Source organism: Tursiops truncatus, chromosome 15 (genome assembly GCF_011762595.2).
Source record: "Tursiops truncatus isolate mTurTru1 chromosome 15, mTurTru1.mat.Y, whole genome shotgun sequence".
In the NCBI taxonomy this organism is placed as follows: Eukaryota; Metazoa; Chordata; class Mammalia; order Artiodactyla; family Delphinidae; genus Tursiops; species Tursiops truncatus.
The window spans coordinates 65,001,321-65,019,004 of NC_047048.1; the positions used below are offsets into that span (position 1 = coordinate 65,001,321).

General features: G+C 46.4%; 1 protein-coding gene across 9 annotated transcripts in view; it reads right to left on the minus strand.

The window, feature by feature from the left end:
• The window catches only part of TTI1 (TELO2 interacting protein 1), a 105,671-nt gene that overhangs the window by 46,648 nt on the left and 41,339 nt on the right, over nt 1-17,684 (minus strand). Inside the window, exons 10-11 of one of the 9 annotated variants that reach the window (XM_033839754.2) lie at nt 5,917-6,016; nt 1,051-5,129 (exon numbers count right to left, since the gene is read on the minus strand). The exons of 5 other annotated variants lie outside the window; for them this stretch is intronic. In XM_033839754.2, coding sequence (XP_033695645.1) covers nt 5,121-5,129; nt 5,917-6,016 — 109 coding nt within the window. In that variant the 3' untranslated portion in view covers nt 1,051-5,120. Of the gene's footprint in view, nt 1-1,044; nt 6,017-6,066; nt 17,185-17,684 lie in introns of those variants that run through there. 3 more of the 9 variants (XM_073792987.1, XM_019943947.3, XM_073792988.1) reach the window with 3 other exon arrangements.

Here is a 17,684-nt window from a genome sequence, read left to right on the forward strand (position 1 = left end):
AAACAACTATATGCCAATAAAATGGACAACCATGAAGAAATGGACAAATTCTTGGAAAGGTACAGTTTTCCAAGACTGAACCAGGAAGAATTAGAAAATATAAACAGACCTATCACAAGTAATGAAATTGAAACCGTAATTAAAAATCTTCCAACAAACAAAAGTCCAGGACCAGATGGTTTCACAGGCAAATTCTATCAAACATTTAGAGAAGAGCTAGTACCAATCCTTCTTAAACTCTTCCAAAAAATTGCAGAGGGAGAAACACTCCTAAATTCATTCTACGAAGTCACCATCACCCTGATACCAAAATCAGAAAAAGGTATCATAAAAAAGGAAAATTATAGACCAGTATCACCGATGAACATAGATGCAAAAATCCTGAACAAAATACTAGCAAACAGAATCCAACAGCACCTTAAAAGGATCATACACCATGACCAAGTGGGATTTATCCCAGGGATACAAGGATTCTTCAATATATGCAAATCAATCAATGTGATACACCACATTAACAAATTAAGGAATAAAAACCATATGGTCATCTCAATAGATGCAGAAAAAGCTTTTGACAAAATTCAACACCCATTTATGATAAAAACTCTCCAGAAAATGGGCATAGAGGGAACCTACCTCAACATAATAACGGCCATACATGACAAACCCACAGCAAGCATCATACTCAATGGTGAAAAACTGAAAGCATTTCCTCTAAGATCAGGAACAAGCCAAGGATGTCCACTCTCACCACTCTTATTCAAAACAGTTTTGGAAGTCCTAGCCACGGCAATCAGAGAAGAAAGAGAAATAAAAGGAATAAAAATTGGAAAAGAAGAAGTAAAACTGTCGCTGTTTGCCTATGACATGATACTATACATAGAAAATCCTGAAGATGCTACCAGAAAACTACTAGAATTAATCAATGAATTTGGTAAGGTTGCAGGATACAAAATTAATGCACAGAAATCTCTGGCATTCCTATACACCAACAATGAAAAATCAGAAAGAGAAATTAAGGAAACACTCCCATTTACCATTGCAACAAAAAGAATAAAATACCTAGGAATAAACCTGCCTAAGGAGGTGAAAGACTTGTACTCAGAAAACTATAAAACACTGATGAAAGAAATCAAAGATGACAGGAACAGATGGAGAAAATACCATGTTCTTGGATTGGAAGAATCAATATTGTGAAAAATGACTATACTGCTCAAAACAATCTACAGATTCAATGCAATCCCTATCAAACTACCAATGGCATTCTTCACAGACTTAGAAAAAAATTTTTTACAATTCGTATGGAAACGCAAAAGATCCCAAATAGCCAAAGCAATCTTGAGAAAGAAAAATGGAGTTGAAGGAATCAGGCTCCCCGACTTCAAACTACACCACAAAGCTGCAGTAATCAAGACAGTATGGTACTGGCACAAAAACAGAAATATAGATCAATGGTACGAGATAGAATGCCCAGAGATAAACCCACACACATATGGGCACCTAATTTATGACAAAGGAGGCAAGAACATACAATGGAGAAAAGACAGCCTCTTCAATAAGTGGTGCTGGGAAAACTGGACAGCTACATGTAAAAGAATGAAATTAGAACACTACCTAACACCATACACAAAAATAAACTCCAAATGGATTAAAGACTTAAATTAAGACCAGACACTATAAAACTCGTAGAGGAAAACATAGGAAAAACACTCTTTGACATAAACCACAGCAAGATCTTTTTTGACCCACCTCCTAGAGTAACGGAAATAAAAAGAAAAATAAACAAATGGGACTTAAAAAAAAAAAAAAGCTTTTACACAGCAAAGGAAACCATAAAAAAGACAACCCTCAGAATGGAAGAAAATAACTGCAAATGAAACAACAGACAAAGGATTAATCTCCAAAATATACAAACAGCTTATGGAGCTCAATATAAAAAAACAAAAAATCCAGTTAAAAAATGGGCGGACGACCTAAATAGACATTTCACAAAGGAAGACATACAGATAGCCAAGAGGCACATGAAAAGATGGTCAACATCACTAATTATTAGAGAAATGCAAATCAAAACTACAATGAGGTATCACCTCACACCAGTTAGAATCGGCATCATCAGAAAATCTACAAACAACAAATGCTGGAGAGGATGTGGAGAAAAGGGAACTCTCTTGCACTGTTGGTGGGAATATAAATTGATACAGCCACTATGGAAAACAGTATGGAGGTTCCTTAAAAAACTAAAAATAGAACTACTATATGACCCAGCAATCCCACTACTGTGCATATGCCCTGAGAAAACCATAATTCAAAAAGAGACATGTACCACAATGTTAATTGCAGCACTATTTACAATAGCCAGGACATGGAAGCAACCTAAGTGTCCATCGACAGATGAATGGATAAAGAAGATGTGGCACATATATACAATGGAGTATTACTCAGCCATAAAAAGAAACGAAATTGAGTTATTTGTAGTGAGGTGGATGGACCTAGAGTCTGTCATAGAGTGAAGTAAGTCAGAAAGAGAAAAACAAATACCCTATGCTAACACATATATATGGAATCTAAAAAAAAAAAAAAAAAATGGTACTGATGAACTTAGTTGCAGGGCAGGAATAAAGAGATAGACATAAATTTTAAAAAATACTTGAAAAATTATTGAATAAAAATATTTCAAGCTAAAAAAAAAAAGAGATAGACAGAAAAGGGACTTGAGGACCTGGGGTGGGAGGGCGAAGCTGGGGTGAAGGGAGAGTAGCATTGACATACATACACTACCGAATGTAAAATAGTTGACTAGTGGGAAGCAGCAGCATAGCAGGGAGATTGGCTCGGTGCTTTGTGACCGCCTAGAGGGGTGGGATAGGGAGGGTGGGAAGGAGGCTCAAGAGAGAGGGGAGATGGGGACATGTGTATGCATATGGCTGATTTGCTTTCTTGTCCAACAGAAACTAACACAGTGTTGTGAAGTAATTATACTTCAATAAAGATGTATTAAATTTTTCTGATGGAAAAAAAATTTATCTATTGTTGCAGTGTATAAACGGAGGTTATTTTTCCTCACTAATTCATGGATGGTGTGGTTAAATTTTCCTACATCATTTTTATTGAGGTATATATGATTAATACACAATAAAAGCATCCATTTAAAGTGTATAACTTGATATAGTCATACAATCACCATTATGTTATAAACATATACAGTCATATAATCACATTACAATCAAGAAAAGAACACTTTCGTCAACCCCCAAACTTCCTCTGTACCCCTTTGCTATCAATCCCCTTCCCCAAACCCCAGCCCCAGGTAACCAGTGATCTACGTTTATAGATTAGTTTTGCCTTTCCTAGAATTTCATATAAATTGAATCAGACAGTATATACTCTTTTGTGGTTGGCTTCTCTCACCAAGTGTAGTGATTTCGAGATTTATCCATGTTGTGTATACCAGTTCTTCATTCATTTTTACAGTTGAGTAGTATTCTGTTGTATGGGTATATCACAATTTGTTTATCCATCCTTCTATTGATGGACATTGGAGTTGTTTCTAGTTGGGGCTATTATGTATAACTCTGCCATGAACATTCATACACAAATCTTTGTGTGGACACGTTTTCATTTCTCTTGGGTAAATATCTAAGAGTGGGATTTCTGGGCAGTATGGTAAATGTATGTTTAACTTTATAAGAAACTTCCAAACTGTTTTTCAAAGTGGCTACACCATTTTGCATTCCTATCTGCAATGTATGAGATTCTGGTTGAGGAGCAGGTTATTGTAAAAGTATGAGCTCAATGCCATATTCACTGAAGGTGACTGTAAAAACACTTAGAAAGTACACTGAGCTATAAAGTCAGGAATGGTAATGAAGGCTCTGTGAGGGCACTAACTTTTAGTGTCCTGTGTACTGCTGAGTCCACAATGCCTTGCACAGGTCTTGGCTCATGGCATGCACTCAACAAATGAATCAATGAATAAAGATTTGTCCCTGACAGACATTAACAGCTTTTAAAGTTTGGGTCAAAGTTTGGACCTACTGCATCCTATTTGAGCAAAGGAAGTTTTTTGGAGCCCTGTTTTCTCCTTCCCTAAATTTCACAAGACCGTTGTTTTGAACTAGTTGGCATTTCTACCCCATTTCTATGAGATCTACCATCCCTTTAGCCAGGCTTCTCTTCAAAGCCCAAGATGATCACTGTACCCCCAGTGCTGCGTCTGCATTGCAGCCAGGAGGAAGGAGGAAAAGGGAGAGAAGGGCATACACCCTCTCTTTAAGGATACTTGCTTGAAGTTGAAGATCATTTCTGCTTATCTATCATGAGCCAGAACTTAAGCCACATGGCCACATGGCAAGGGAGATGGGAAAGTGTGACCTTTACTCTGACCAGCTGTGTGCCGAGATAAATAGCGGTTCTTTTACTTAGGAGAAGAGGAGGTTATGTACTGATGACTTCTAGCAGGGCCTACCCTGAGCCTGCCTTTGTCCTGAATGCTAGGCACTAGTTCAATATACAGTATTAGTCGAAAAATATGTTTATTCCTCAACTCCAGGGAGAACTTTTTTTTTTTTTTTTGCGGAACGCGGGCCTCTCACTGTTGTGGCCTCTCCCGTTGTGGAGCACAGGTTCCGGATGCGCAGGCTCAGCGGCCATGGCTCACGGGTCCAGCCGCTCCACGGCATGTGGGATCTTCCCGGACCGGGGCATGAACCCGTGTCCCCTGCATTGGCAGGCGGACTCTCAACCACTGTGCCACCAGGGAAGCCCCAGGGAGAACTTTTTGATTCACTACACAAAAGGATGCCACCCTAGTGGGTAAGGAGGTGTCTCAGTCAGCAATTCCAGGCCTCACCCCCTGCCACCAGACCAGCCACCGTGGCTTCTCCCTCCAGGTTTTCTGATCCAGCTACAGGGAGCAGTTGAAGGATGGTGCATTCAGAGAAGGGGGAGTTAATAATGGAATCTGTAGACAGGCCCACATTGTTGACCACCCTGGGACCCAAGTGTCTGCCTTCTGGTGACCTACCTGAGGAAGCTCTGATGGGCCCAATGGCTGAGCTGGGTGCAGAGAGCTGGGTCTACTCAGCTGCCCTTCCCACGGTCCATCAGGCTGGGTGTCCAGGAAACTAAGCAGCCTACAGAGGGTAGGGTATATCCCAGAGCTATGTGTCCAATACAGTAGCCATTAGCCCCATGTATTTATCTCAATCTAAACTAATAAAATAAAATATTCAGTTCCCTAGTTGTACCAGCCACATTTCAAGTGCTTAGTAGACACCTGTGGCTAGTGGCCACCATAATGGATAGCGCAGACATAACACACTTCCATCCCTGAAGAAAGTTCTATTGGACAGTGCTGCCCCAGAGGAGAGACATCTCAGGTTGAATTATAGAGGCAGAGTACTAAGAAAGAGGCAGGTGATGGGTCTGAACTACACTGTGCCAGGCAGACCCAAGCTGGGCCACCATGGTCCATGGGCCCCACACTCTGTGAGGGAAGCAAATGAGAGAGAGGAAGGTGTCCAGGAAAGGGTGCAGTGGGGGCTGGAAACGTATCTGTGTCTTGTTTAAAGGATGTTTTAGTATGGGTTCCTCCAGAAGCAGATGCTGGGACAAAGGTTTAATGGCAAGTAGTTTTCTGGGGAGGTGATTCCAGAAAGTACCAGAAGGGGAGTGAGGAAATGAGACAGGGAAAGTGTGAGTGGTCAGGCAAGCATCCACTGTGAGCAAGTGGGGCTCCGTCCTACCAGGGAGCTCTGGGAGCCAGTGCACGGCACGTACCTCAAAGTCACCCCAAGGGCTTGGGGAGCTGTGGTTTTGATACATTAACTTCTACTAGTCGTTGGTTCAAGGCTGCTGCCAGGGTGTTAATTTGCTAAGACTTCTGGTCCGCTAAGTATGGAGATAGAAAGCCTTCCTTACCTGTGGGAAGTCCTCAGGCAAAGAGATGTAAACATGGGGCAGCTGGAAGTTGGCTGGAGCAGACTGAGACGGTAAGACTTGAAGGATATGGGCTGGGCACCTGGAGAAGACCAACATCCTTAACCCCCAGCCTCATCTCTCTCTCTCTCTCTCTCTCTCTCTCTCTCTCTCTCTCTCTCACACACACACACACACACACATACACACACACACACACACTCCTTGCGTATCTCTCATCATGCTGGCCTCTTCCTTTTCCTCAGACTCACCCTGCTCCCTCCCACCACAGGACCTTTGCATATGCTGTTCTGGGAACGCCTGAAGCACTCTTCTACTCTTTCCCATCCCTTTTCATCTAGTCAAGTCCTACTTATTCTTCAGATCTTGGCTCAAATGTCCCTTTCTCTAGGTAGCCTTCTCTGAGGGACACCCCACCCCCACCCCAGGACAAGAACAAGTCCTGTTGCACACCATCCCAGCTCCCTGTCCTATAAGTGCGTCATTATATATTCACGAGGTTAGTTGATTACCACTGTCTTCCAGTCAGACTGTAACGAAGGGATCTTGCTTGTCTTATCCCCAGTGACACATAGTAGGTCCTCAAGAAATATATGTGGGGTGAATGAACGAAAAATGAGTAAATGAATGATTGAATTCCAGTCCAAATGACTAGGACTCCCAGTATCCAGAGAGAATTTACTAGCTTAAGACCCCAGGAAGAGGAAGAAGCTAATTAGCAATTCATTAGGATCTGTTCTCACTTCTGTAGTCAATGCTAATCACTTGTTTGTTTAAAACAGGAAGTTCTGCACTCATTAAATCCATTAGTAAATGAAAACGTTTCTCAGGGAAGTCTGGCCTCCCACACTGGAGTGTAAATTCTAGGGCCGCACCCCACCCCCCGCACCCCCCGACTTTGTATAGACTTCACAGAAGTCAGGAAAGCAGGTGCTAGCAAGTTGTAATTACCCTGGGAGAGGACTTGAGTCCTCCTTCACAGTGGGACCTTAGGAACCTGCTTCTTCAGCCCTCTGAGCTCAGTTTCTGCCCCTGTACAACGGGCACATTGTATCTCATGGCTAATTGTGAAGATTAGAGGGAGCTGTGGCGCCAGGAGTGTCAGCTCACACCTTGGTGTTATCCTCCCTGATGGCCGGTAGAGGGTCTATTTTGAGAACATAGCTACCCGACTGTCCTGAACTCTTTCCTTCTAGTTAACAACCAGGCTCCTCTCTCCTCCTAAGCAGCCCAGCTTAGAGGCTCACAGGCCATGATGTGCTCACCCTGGCCTTGCATTAGCTCATTTAGTTCGCACAGCAAATCCATTATTAGCTGCATTTGCAGATGTGAAAACTGAGGCTTGCAGAGCAGAGGCACTGGCACTGGACTTTTCTCCTCCCCACGCTGGGCTGTCTCCTCCAGGAAGACGCCTCTGCCTCGAGGCATACTGGGCTCTCCCCAGTCTGTTCTTCATCAGGTGTGTCTGTTGGTCCTGGGTCTTACTCATCCTCCTGTTCCCAAGGACCTGATGCTCTGTAGAAATGGAACATCTACCTGGGTCCCGGCATTAACTACATACTAGCCTCAGTGCTGCTTTTCCTGCATTAAATCACAGAGTCCTCACCAAAATTCTACAGGCTGAGCTACTATTATTAACCCCCATCTTACAGATGAGGAAACTGACGTATCAGAGGTCACAGGGCTGGAAAGTGCATCAATGGCCAAGGCAGGCTGCCTTCAGAGCTCGTGCACTTCACCCCACAGAGGACTGTTCTGCCCTCACAACAGGCCTCAGGAACGGTGGAGAGGAGGGCTTGGGGGTAGCCTGGCAAGGGCGAGCTCAGCCCTCCATCCAGTCAGAGCCCTGCAGAAAAGCCCCAGACAACAACTTCCCTGGTGCAATGCTACCAACCCATTCCTCAGGCGCCTACTGAGTGCCCACTGGTAGTAGAGTTGTGTCTGCCTTTGGGTATCAAACAGATCAGCCTCCCTTCCCGAAGTTTCATCCTTTTGTTCAGCCTTATTGTTTACTGTTCCCACCTCCCATTCACATGAGCCAAACACCATACGTGCTGTTCCCTCTTCCCAGAGGGGATCCTTCCCTTTGCGTCTGGGGGGCAAATACTGCAAAGCCAGTTTGGACAGCCTCTCTTCCATGAAGCCTCCCGTTTCCTTTCAGTTCTACCTCTGGGCTGCCACTCATACCTCTAAGGTATCATCGTCATCATCGTGACCAACTCCAACAGAGCACTGCCCAGGGGCTAGGCCCTGGGTCTAGCACTTTATTCTCACCATGCTCTCAGGGAGGTATTATTTTTATTCGCATTTTGTCAAAGCTCGGAGCAATGAAGAGACTTGCCCAAGGCAGCAGTGTCAGAAGTCAAACCCAGGCTGTCTGTGTCCAGAGGCCATGCTCTTAACTGCTGCTCCCAACCTCCTCCCAATCCAAACTTTATTGCTGCCTTCTCATGATGATGGTTTTGTTTAGCTCTCCTCTGAGCCTGGCTCCTAGGGGACAGAATTTATGTCTTTTTGTCTCTGGGCCTGGCACATAAAAAGCCTCGGAAAATGCTTGTTGAACGGAATTGAAGTTTCCAACCTGAAGATTTTGAATTCTGTTGCATAAACCTGGTGTAACTGATCACGTAACTCATCATTTGATGTTGGCAGCCTCAAGTTTGAATCCTATCTTTGTCCTTTATTTGGTGCCTTTGGGCCCGTCACTGGGCAGCTGGCATTCTAACAACGAGAGGAAGGCACAAGCCACAGCCCTGTCCAAGGTGCTGAAGGTGCAGTCATGAATGCAACCCCTCCACGAGGGAAAAGGCTGCAAGCTGGACAGAGCCTCACTGGGGGCTGGGGCAGAGGGCACCGTGCAATGCCCTGAGAGCAATGAGTGTGAGTCCTAAATTCTGTCTGGGCAGTCAGGAGAGCCTCTGAGGCTCGCCCTGCTTCTCTTGGGGTTCTGAGGGCTAAGGTGAGCTGGGGCACGGATGGGAGATGGTTTTTCTGCATTCATACAGGGGCTGTGGGTTGGCTGTCTGTACAGCACACAACCCATCCCCTGAAGGGATCCTCTCTAAGATCCCTTTTCTTATTTGGCTTAAGCAGTACCTCCTCTCCCCCCAGCCTGGTTCCCCTTGAGAAATGCACAGCACAGGAGAGGGAGCCCAGATGATGTTACACTCCTATCACCAAAATGTGAGTTTACTATAGAATTATAGACTCACAAACGTCTTATATTTTAATAATAACATCTTTGTGAGTGAATAAGTTACACATATATATGATTTAAAAATGTGAAGAGTAAAGGGAATTCCCTGGTGGTCCAGTGGTTGGGACTCAGTGCTTTCACTGCTGAGGGCCCGGGTTTGATCCCTGGTTGGGGAGCTAAGATCCCACAAGCCATGTGGCATGGCCAAAAAAAAAGTGAAGAGTATAAAGGGTACAATGTGAAAAGATTTCTCATCACTAATCCTGCTACCCTTCCTAGAGGCTGCCACTTGAGTGTTCTTTAAGAAAATTCCACACATAAAGTACCCCTGTCCCTCATAAATAGTGTAAGTGTTCTGCTTGCCTTCTTCTTTAATAATATATCTTGGAGATATACACAGAGAACCAGCTCTTTCTTTTTAAAGGCTACTTGGCACATTACAGGTTAGTAAGACACTTATTTAGCCAAGACTCTCTGGATGGACTTCTAGGTTGTTTCCAAACTTTGATTAATGCAAACACTGCTTCGATGAACTCTTTGTCCCTCATCTTTGCATGTGGACAAGGAAATTCCTAAAAGCGGGACTGCCGAGTCAAAGAGTACGTGCATTTAAAATTCTGATAGCCATTGTTGGTTTATTCATTTTATTATATGGATGGACCATAGTTCATTTAACCGGTCCATCCCTCCCTCCCTCCCCAACCCATACTCCTGCTTTCTTTTTAATTCCATATTTACTTTTAGGAAATAGTTAACATTTCATGACTTTTGATGTACCATTTGTTCAGTATTGTTCACTAGAATTTCTCTTTTGGAGGGGAGCAAGAGGGTGTTTCAGTCTCTTCTGGATGGATGTTTAAGTCCTATGATTAGGTTACTTCCTATCTTTTGCTTCCAGTCTCTTGAGATATTCATGTAAAGCATTAGGCATAATGCCTGATACATACTGAGCATTTAGTATTTGTGAGTTTCTATAAATCAGGAACAACCTCGCAGTGACTTGCCTGTGCATGTACTCCTTTGTGCACGTGTGAGTATTAAATTCTTAGAGGCAGAACTGCTGGTCAAAAGGTGTGGACATTTAAATTTAGGAGATATGGCCAAACTGACCTCCAGGGAGCTTGTACCAACTTACATACCCGTTTCCCCCAATACTTGCCAACACTTTATTATCCAATCACAGTTTAGGAGATGGTGCAATTTTGGAGACCAACAGTTTTAAATCCTAGCAGACAGGGAAACTGAGACCCTGGGGAGGAGGAGGGACTGCCCAAGGTCACCTGTGAACTGTGGCACAGTTAGATTCCCATTTCTGGCCTCTCCGTCCTCTTCTAGGGGCTGGAGCAGTGCCCAGGGTGGAATGTGTGAGAGCACCAGGTGGGGTCCATGAGGTAAGAAAGGATGTGAAAATGGGGTGGAGAGGAGGTGGGGTGCACCAAGGTCTGGGTCCACTGCACACCTCTGCCTTGGGGAATGTAACATGTTTTATTTCTTGTTATTTTATTATTATTATTTTTTGGCTGTGCCGTGAGGCATGCGGGATCTTAGTTCCCTGAACCCGGATCGAACCCGTGCCCCCTGCGGTGGAAGCGTGGAGTTTTAACCACTGGACTGCCAGGGAAGTCCCATGTTTTATTTCTTGAAGAAACTTCTGACTCTTCTCCGTTACTTCTCCTTATCTCCACCCCCACCCTACCCCCCAGCATCTTTTCCCTTGGAAACAGCCTCAGAGATTCTGAAAGGAGTTTTCCTTACTTCAGAGCCTGCCTGTGTGGGAGGAAGCTGAGGACGTGAGGGTACTGACTGAGAGAGCAGGTTGAGACCCAGGAGCCGTTGTGCGAAAAGAATGGAAAATTATATAAGGAGGGAAAACGGAAGGGGGTGGTGGAGGCAGCCATTCATCACTGCTTTTTAACCCTTTCCTGCTGCAAAAGTGGGCAGCCCCAGATGCTGGGAGATGGCTGCAGTGAGAGACGTTTTCATAAATGGCTTGTGCCTGAGGCTTTGAAGGGTGGTGGGCACCACTCCCTCCTAGCCCTTAGCAGGCGGGTTTTGTACTCTGGGTAGAAGTGTCAGAAAAGGTAGAACAGCTCCTAATCTAGGAGGTGATTCCTCTGGGAAATCAGGCTGCTTTTCAAGTGTAATTTGAAAAGTCGCTGCCTCCAAACTTCATTGGGGGTGGGGGAGGCAGGGGGGCAGAGGGAAGAATGCCGTTTATAAAGCAATCAGTGCTTCGACAGAGGCAGCCATCACTCAGAATTATTTTCTGAAATTTGGCCTCTCTTTCTTACTCTGGAGGAAAGGCAACATGGGCACTTTGCTTCCAGTCAAGCCTGACACAGAGGCTGGGGTAAGTCACACAAAGGGAGAGGAACCCTGCCCTGTTCATCAGAGCTGGAGCTGCGGAAAATCATTTCTGGGCTTCTCGACTCTTCCGAATGAGCTGGAGGAAGCCTCATCAGAGGTTCCATTCATCTCACTTCTTACTTTTAAACTTTAAAGCACATATTTATGTGCCTCAAGTTGCCCATGAACTATGGCGTGTCAAACAGTTTGGGGTTGATGGAAGAGGTACATTTTCTCATCCTGGGACTTTCAGAAACACAATTTCATCACCAGGCTCTCTCCCTTCCAATTTCTCCTGTACGTTGCCACGAGATGCATATTCTGCAAACGCTTTCAGTGCATTACTCACTCGTTCAAGAACCGTCCAAGATCTCCCCTCTTGATCTCTTAAGTCTGGGAACCCCAGGTTGACAGTCAAGGCCCTTCGTACATGTGGCCTCAGTGACCACAACCTTCTCACACCCACCATCCCTAGACCACCAAGCCACCCTTGTCACTCGCCACAAATATGGGGTGGTGAATGCCTGTCATTTTGGCCCCTCTGCACCCTGCAACACTTCTCCTGGTAACCGAATGCAGGGCTTCCTTTTGGGGGAAAGCACCGCACCCCAGTTCCCTCTCCATATGGTTTGGGTGAGCTGACCTGACACCTGCCTCCAGGCCTGCTCATGAGAATGTAGATCTGGGCTTGGCAAACTAAGGTCCCAGGGCCAAAAAAAAAAAGGCCCCCAGCCTCTTTTTTTTTTTTTTCTTTTGCGGTACGCGGGCCTCTCACTGTTGTGGCCTCTCCCATTGCGGAGTACAGGCTCCGGACGCACGAGCTCAGCGACCATGGCTCACGGGCCCAGCCGCTCCGAGGCATGTGGGATCTTCCTGGACCGGGGCACGAACCCGTGTCCCCTGCATCAGCAGGCAGACTCTCAACCACTGCGCCACCAGGGAAGCCCTCCCCAGCCTCTTTTGAAAGACTCCTGAGCTAATAATTTTTACATCTGTAAAAGATTGTAAAAAAAAAAAAAATCAAAGAAGATGCCATAGAGAACCTATGCCCACAAAACCTAAAATATTTGCCATCTGGCCCTTTACAGAGAAAGTTTGCCGACACCTGCTTGAATGCACAATGCTTGGTTTGGTTTGGGGCGGGGCGACGGAGGGGCTGAGCTCAGGAGAGCAAGTCCCAGGACTTGAGCTGGAGCTCAAGTCAGAGGGACGTGCACACTCTCCTAACTTTGTTCAGCAGAAAGAACATAAGTCTGGAACTACTGGTGGCCATCTTTGACACTTTACAGAAAGAGGCTGCTGGAGAAGGAAGGCAACACTGGGGGAAGCAGAATCAAAAGACAGACTGGCTGTGGGACCTGGAGCCAGCTGGGCTGGCTGGTCGTGCGAGCCCAGACATTTCTTTCAACTCAAGCCAGTTTGAGTTGGGTCTCCTGTCAGCTGCAAGGGAAGGAGTTATGATGAGTACAGATACTGGCAGGTATGGCCGATGCATTTGGGCATGTTATTACCTTGTCTGGAATGCCCTTTATCCTCTCTGCCTGCCAAAGAGTCTGCTTGTCTTGCCAGGATCTTTTTTTATTATCTTTTTTAGCTTATTTAATTTTATTTTTGGCTGCGCTGAGTCTTCATTGCTGCGCGCAGGCTTTTCTCTGGTTGCAGTGAGCGCGGGCTACTCTCGTTGCCGTGCACGGGCTTCTCATTGCGGTGGGTTCTCTTGTTGTGGAGCACAGACTCTAGGCGTGCGGGTTCCAGTAGTTGTGGCATGTGCGCTCAGTAGTTGTGGCTCACAGGTTCTAGAGCACAGGCTCAGTAGCTGTGGCACATGGGCTTAGTTGCTCCAGGGCATGTGGGATCTTCCCGGACCAGGGCTCAAACCCGTGTCCCCTGCATTGGCAGGCGGATTCTTAACCACTGCGCCACCAGGGAAGCCCTCTTACCAGAATTTTGTCCACGCCCCAGCCCCCCACCCCCGCTGTGGTCCTCTGTAGTTCCTGGGTAGCTCGTTCTGAGACATAACCATCTATTTCCTCAGCTATAATTGTCTTGGAAGAGTCGGTATTGCATCCCTAACAAAGCCACGAGCAATGGGGTGGGGATAGGGGGAAGGAAAGCATGTTGTCGAGCCCTGGGCACTAGCTAAACACCATAAACACTACAGCACTTATTCCCCCTGAAGCAGCCATCAAAAGAGGGGGAGGCAGCAGCTCCATTTTAGAGATGGGAAAAGGAAGTGAAGTGACTCACCGAGGTCACGCAGTTACTAAGAGGCAGAGTCAGAAATCAACCCCAGCTCTGATGAACTCTACATCCATGTTCTCTCCACAGTATGGTGCCCCCTGAGGGCCACATCCAGCTCTTCTCGGGATCCCTTGGATCCAGCTCTACACCTCCCTGAATCCTCCAGGAGCCTCTGCAGATCAGACCTCAAACATCTCAACCTGAAATGCAAAGCCTTTCAGTATCTGCCGATTAATCCCTTCCCCACCCATCTCCAGCCACACTGATACTCAGAGTACTCAGGGTGCACCCGGAATGAGAGAAGAAACCCTCACTGCACCAGCAAGTTTTAACAGGGGAAACGATCACTTTGCAAAGCCTTCGTTAACACAGACTAGATTGAGTCAGCTGGACAGCTTCAAAATTAAAGTTGCCTGAATATAATAATAACCGGAGAGGCACTCTAATTAGTTTTTGTTTTTTGTTTTTTAATCAAGTGCAACAATCTGCCTGCAGTAATCTGAGAGCGACTCGGGATGTCTTAACTCTTTGAGGAAGAGGTGGGTTTTTGGAACATCACGGCAAGTCCTCCCACGCAGATGATCTCCTGGAGGGCTTCCCCAGAGAGAGAGTTTTGTTACAGCACAGGGTGGGTGTGCATGTTCCCCCCCACACTTCTCAGCACACCATCACGGCCTGCCACACCTAGGGACCTGGGGAAGGAAGGCAGGCTGCTTTAATCTCCCTGGGAGCTAGGTCATGCTCGACAAGTCACGCCACCTCTCTGACCTGTTTTTTCATTTGTCAGGACGTAGAGATTGAATTAGTCTATCACTTTGTGTCCCCAGTGGAATTAGGAACAATGCTCTGTGAATCCTTCTGCAATCCCCTCAATTAGAGGGCATTTCTCAAAGGAAATCATCCCAGAATTTTAAAACTGGAAGAGAGTTAAGTGGTTCTCTCTCAGGACTTCTTAACTTGGGAGTTCCTCTGGGGTCAGAGGTGAAGTCTCTGAAATTGTACCCAGAATTTTGGGAGGTCAGCTAAGCAGACCCAGCGAGAGGTGGAGATGGTGCGTGACTGTAGGCTTGGAGGATGCAGCGCCCTCCTGGGAGTGACAGGGGAGGAGGAATGTTTCGGGGGACTGGGTCCTCAGATCTCATCTGATTCCTGGAAGAGCGCAGAATCCTCAAAGCTTAAGAACTCTCTCTGTGGCCCATTCCCTCCACTTTACAGGTGGGAGAACTGAAGGCCAAAGGTGGGTGGTGATGACTCACTGACAGAGCCAGACCAGAAGCCAGCTGGACATCTCATTGCCCTTGCAGGGAAGGTCCTAAAAGGAAAGGAGTGGGGCCTCTGTGGAACTGGCTGGGGACCCTTGCTCCAATAAGTCCCCATGCCAACCATCTTGTTTTGTTTTGCTTTTTTAGAGCTTGGGGATTATCTATGTCACTGGAGGAATTATGTACATAGTGCCTCACCATGCATCTGGGGAGGAAGCATTCATCATTCTCGAATGTGCATCTTTCAGCATGGGTGAGTGAGTGTGTGCATGTGGCTGAGTACCTGAATTTACATAATCTGTGGGTTTTAAATCTCCCAGCTAGAAAAATCAAGTGTTTATCCTGCCTTTTCTACACAAACTCCCTCAAGGTTACCACGTGGTTGATGAAGGGACCAAGGTTCTAGCTACAAGCAAGCCGGCATGGCGGAGCTGGAAAAGCGCTGCTCTGTAATCCCTAATGAACGAGAGGGTCCGGGTGAGGCTCACCAATGGCTGCCAACTTCACAAGAAGAGATCAGACATCATGTACCTCCTGATGGAAGTAAATAATACCACCCACGGCAGAGTGCAGCCAAAAAGCAAAAACAAAAAAACCAAACCCGATCAAGCCTCTTGTTCTGCTTCCTCATTTACAGGAAACACAGGTGACAGGAGCAGCCCATGAAATGACCCCCCACGGGGATGCAATCAGTAAAGCCAGACTGTGGGAAATGCTGCAGAATAAATGACCTTGTTTCCTCAACAAAAAACTTCCCAGGAAAAGAAAAGAGAGGTGGAGGGAGAATCTATAAATTAGAACAGATTTATTAAGGGACATACCGATAATGGCAATGTACACACCTTATTTGCATCCTGATTCAAACACACAGGACCGTTGTTAAATGTTTTAGGTGTGATAATGCTATGCTGGCTGTACATTTGTTTTAAAAAAAAAAGAAGTCTAGATATGACATCTGGAGTTTGCTTAAAAATAATCCAGGGGCCAGGTGTGGTGTGGAGGTAACTGGGAAGGTGCAGGATGAAGCAGGGCTGGCCACGTGCTGGTGACTGGGTGCAGCTGGGTTATGGGCACATGGGGCTTCAGAGTACCATTATCCCTGATGGAAAGTTAAAAAATACTTAAAAGGTATCCAAAAAAACTGGCATGACTATTTGCCTTTGGAGAGGGAAACTAGATGTCTGGGGAATGAGGATGGGGAGACTGAGTTTTCATTATTTTGTACTGCTTGGATTTTATACCATGACTTTGTATTATCCATTCATGAACATAGACTCAGTTTTTTTCTTTTTTTTTTTTTTTTGGCCTTCCCTTGCGGCATGCGGCATCTTAGTTCCCTGACCGGGGATCAGACCCAGGCTCTCAGCAGTGACAGCGCACAGTCTTAACCACTGGACCACCAGGGAATTCCCCATAAACTCATTTTTAAAAAATCACCCAATTTAAATAACAAACTTCAACGTGAGTTCTTGATCGTACTTTTCATCCAAGAAGTGCCTTTATTTCATTTTCTTCCAAAGAACAGGTAGGTTCTTATCTCCTTCCTTGAAGAGGGGGAGGTGTGTGAGTCCATGCTGCAGGCCGGTGATCTGAAAACTCTCCAATGTGTGATACTTCCACGTGGTCCTCAGGCGGCCGAGGTCATACATGATGGGTAGTACAGGCCTCCGCCCCATGTATCCTCAAGCTCTTGGGTGTGGGTGGGTGCGTGGGGCGGCTTGAGAGGCAGCTAGGGCCGCAGAGATGGTAAGCTAAGGAGTTAAGCCCTTAGAGCTGCCAGACAACGTCATTTGAAAATACCAGGTATGAAAGAGAAGTAACAGTCAGCTGCTTTCCTTCAATCCAATTTCTAAGCAGTGTGATCGATCAATTTATAAATCGATTGGCTGTCTAATCCACCTTGGCAGTCTTCTCTGAGGCCGACGCCACCGCCCTCGGCCAGGGTGGGGTGGGCCCACATCCTCGGCAAGCTCCGCTGGGGACCTCCTCGGGCGCCTGCCTGACTCGGGGGCGGGGCGGGGTCACTGCAGCTCCTGGAGCAGGCGGAGAACGTTGGCTGTGTACGGGTTCTGCTGCCCAGTGGCCCCCCGTAGCTGCACCGGGTGCAGGCTGGGGTGGGGAGGTGTGAACTCCTGTGGGCAGTAAAGCTCGTTCAGGAGGAGCCAGGTGGAGTCGGGGTCTGCCTTCATCAGGTGGAGGAAAAGGCTGTGGAGAGGTGGAGAAGGGAGTGAGGGCACGAGGGAGGGCTGCTGGTCCTCCACCCCAGAGGCTGCTTAGCGGGCTCTTGGGGAAAACAATGATAATCCCATCACTCTGCACAGCAGAACAAAGCCCACTTTCGTGCCTAATACAGGGCCATTAGGACGGTCCCAAAGCCTAACAGAAAGAGAGGTAAAGAGCTTCATATCCGTTGACATAGAGAAAAGGAAAGTAGTTAGTCTGAGCAGAACAATATTGACATCAAACAAGCTCTTGGCAAAGAAACCGGTTAAATGCTGGGCTATAAAACAGTTCTCAGAAGGAATAAAATGGATAGGGCCCACCCCTTATTACAGAGTCCACTTCGCTCACAGGACCAGCCCCAGTGTAGGGACTCCCTCTCCTGCTTGGGGAGCCTGGGCAAACCCTCAACTCCTGAGTCTCAGGTCCTTATCTCTGACCCTCCAGCACGCTGCTGAACTCAGTAGTTGGCCCATTTCTGGCCC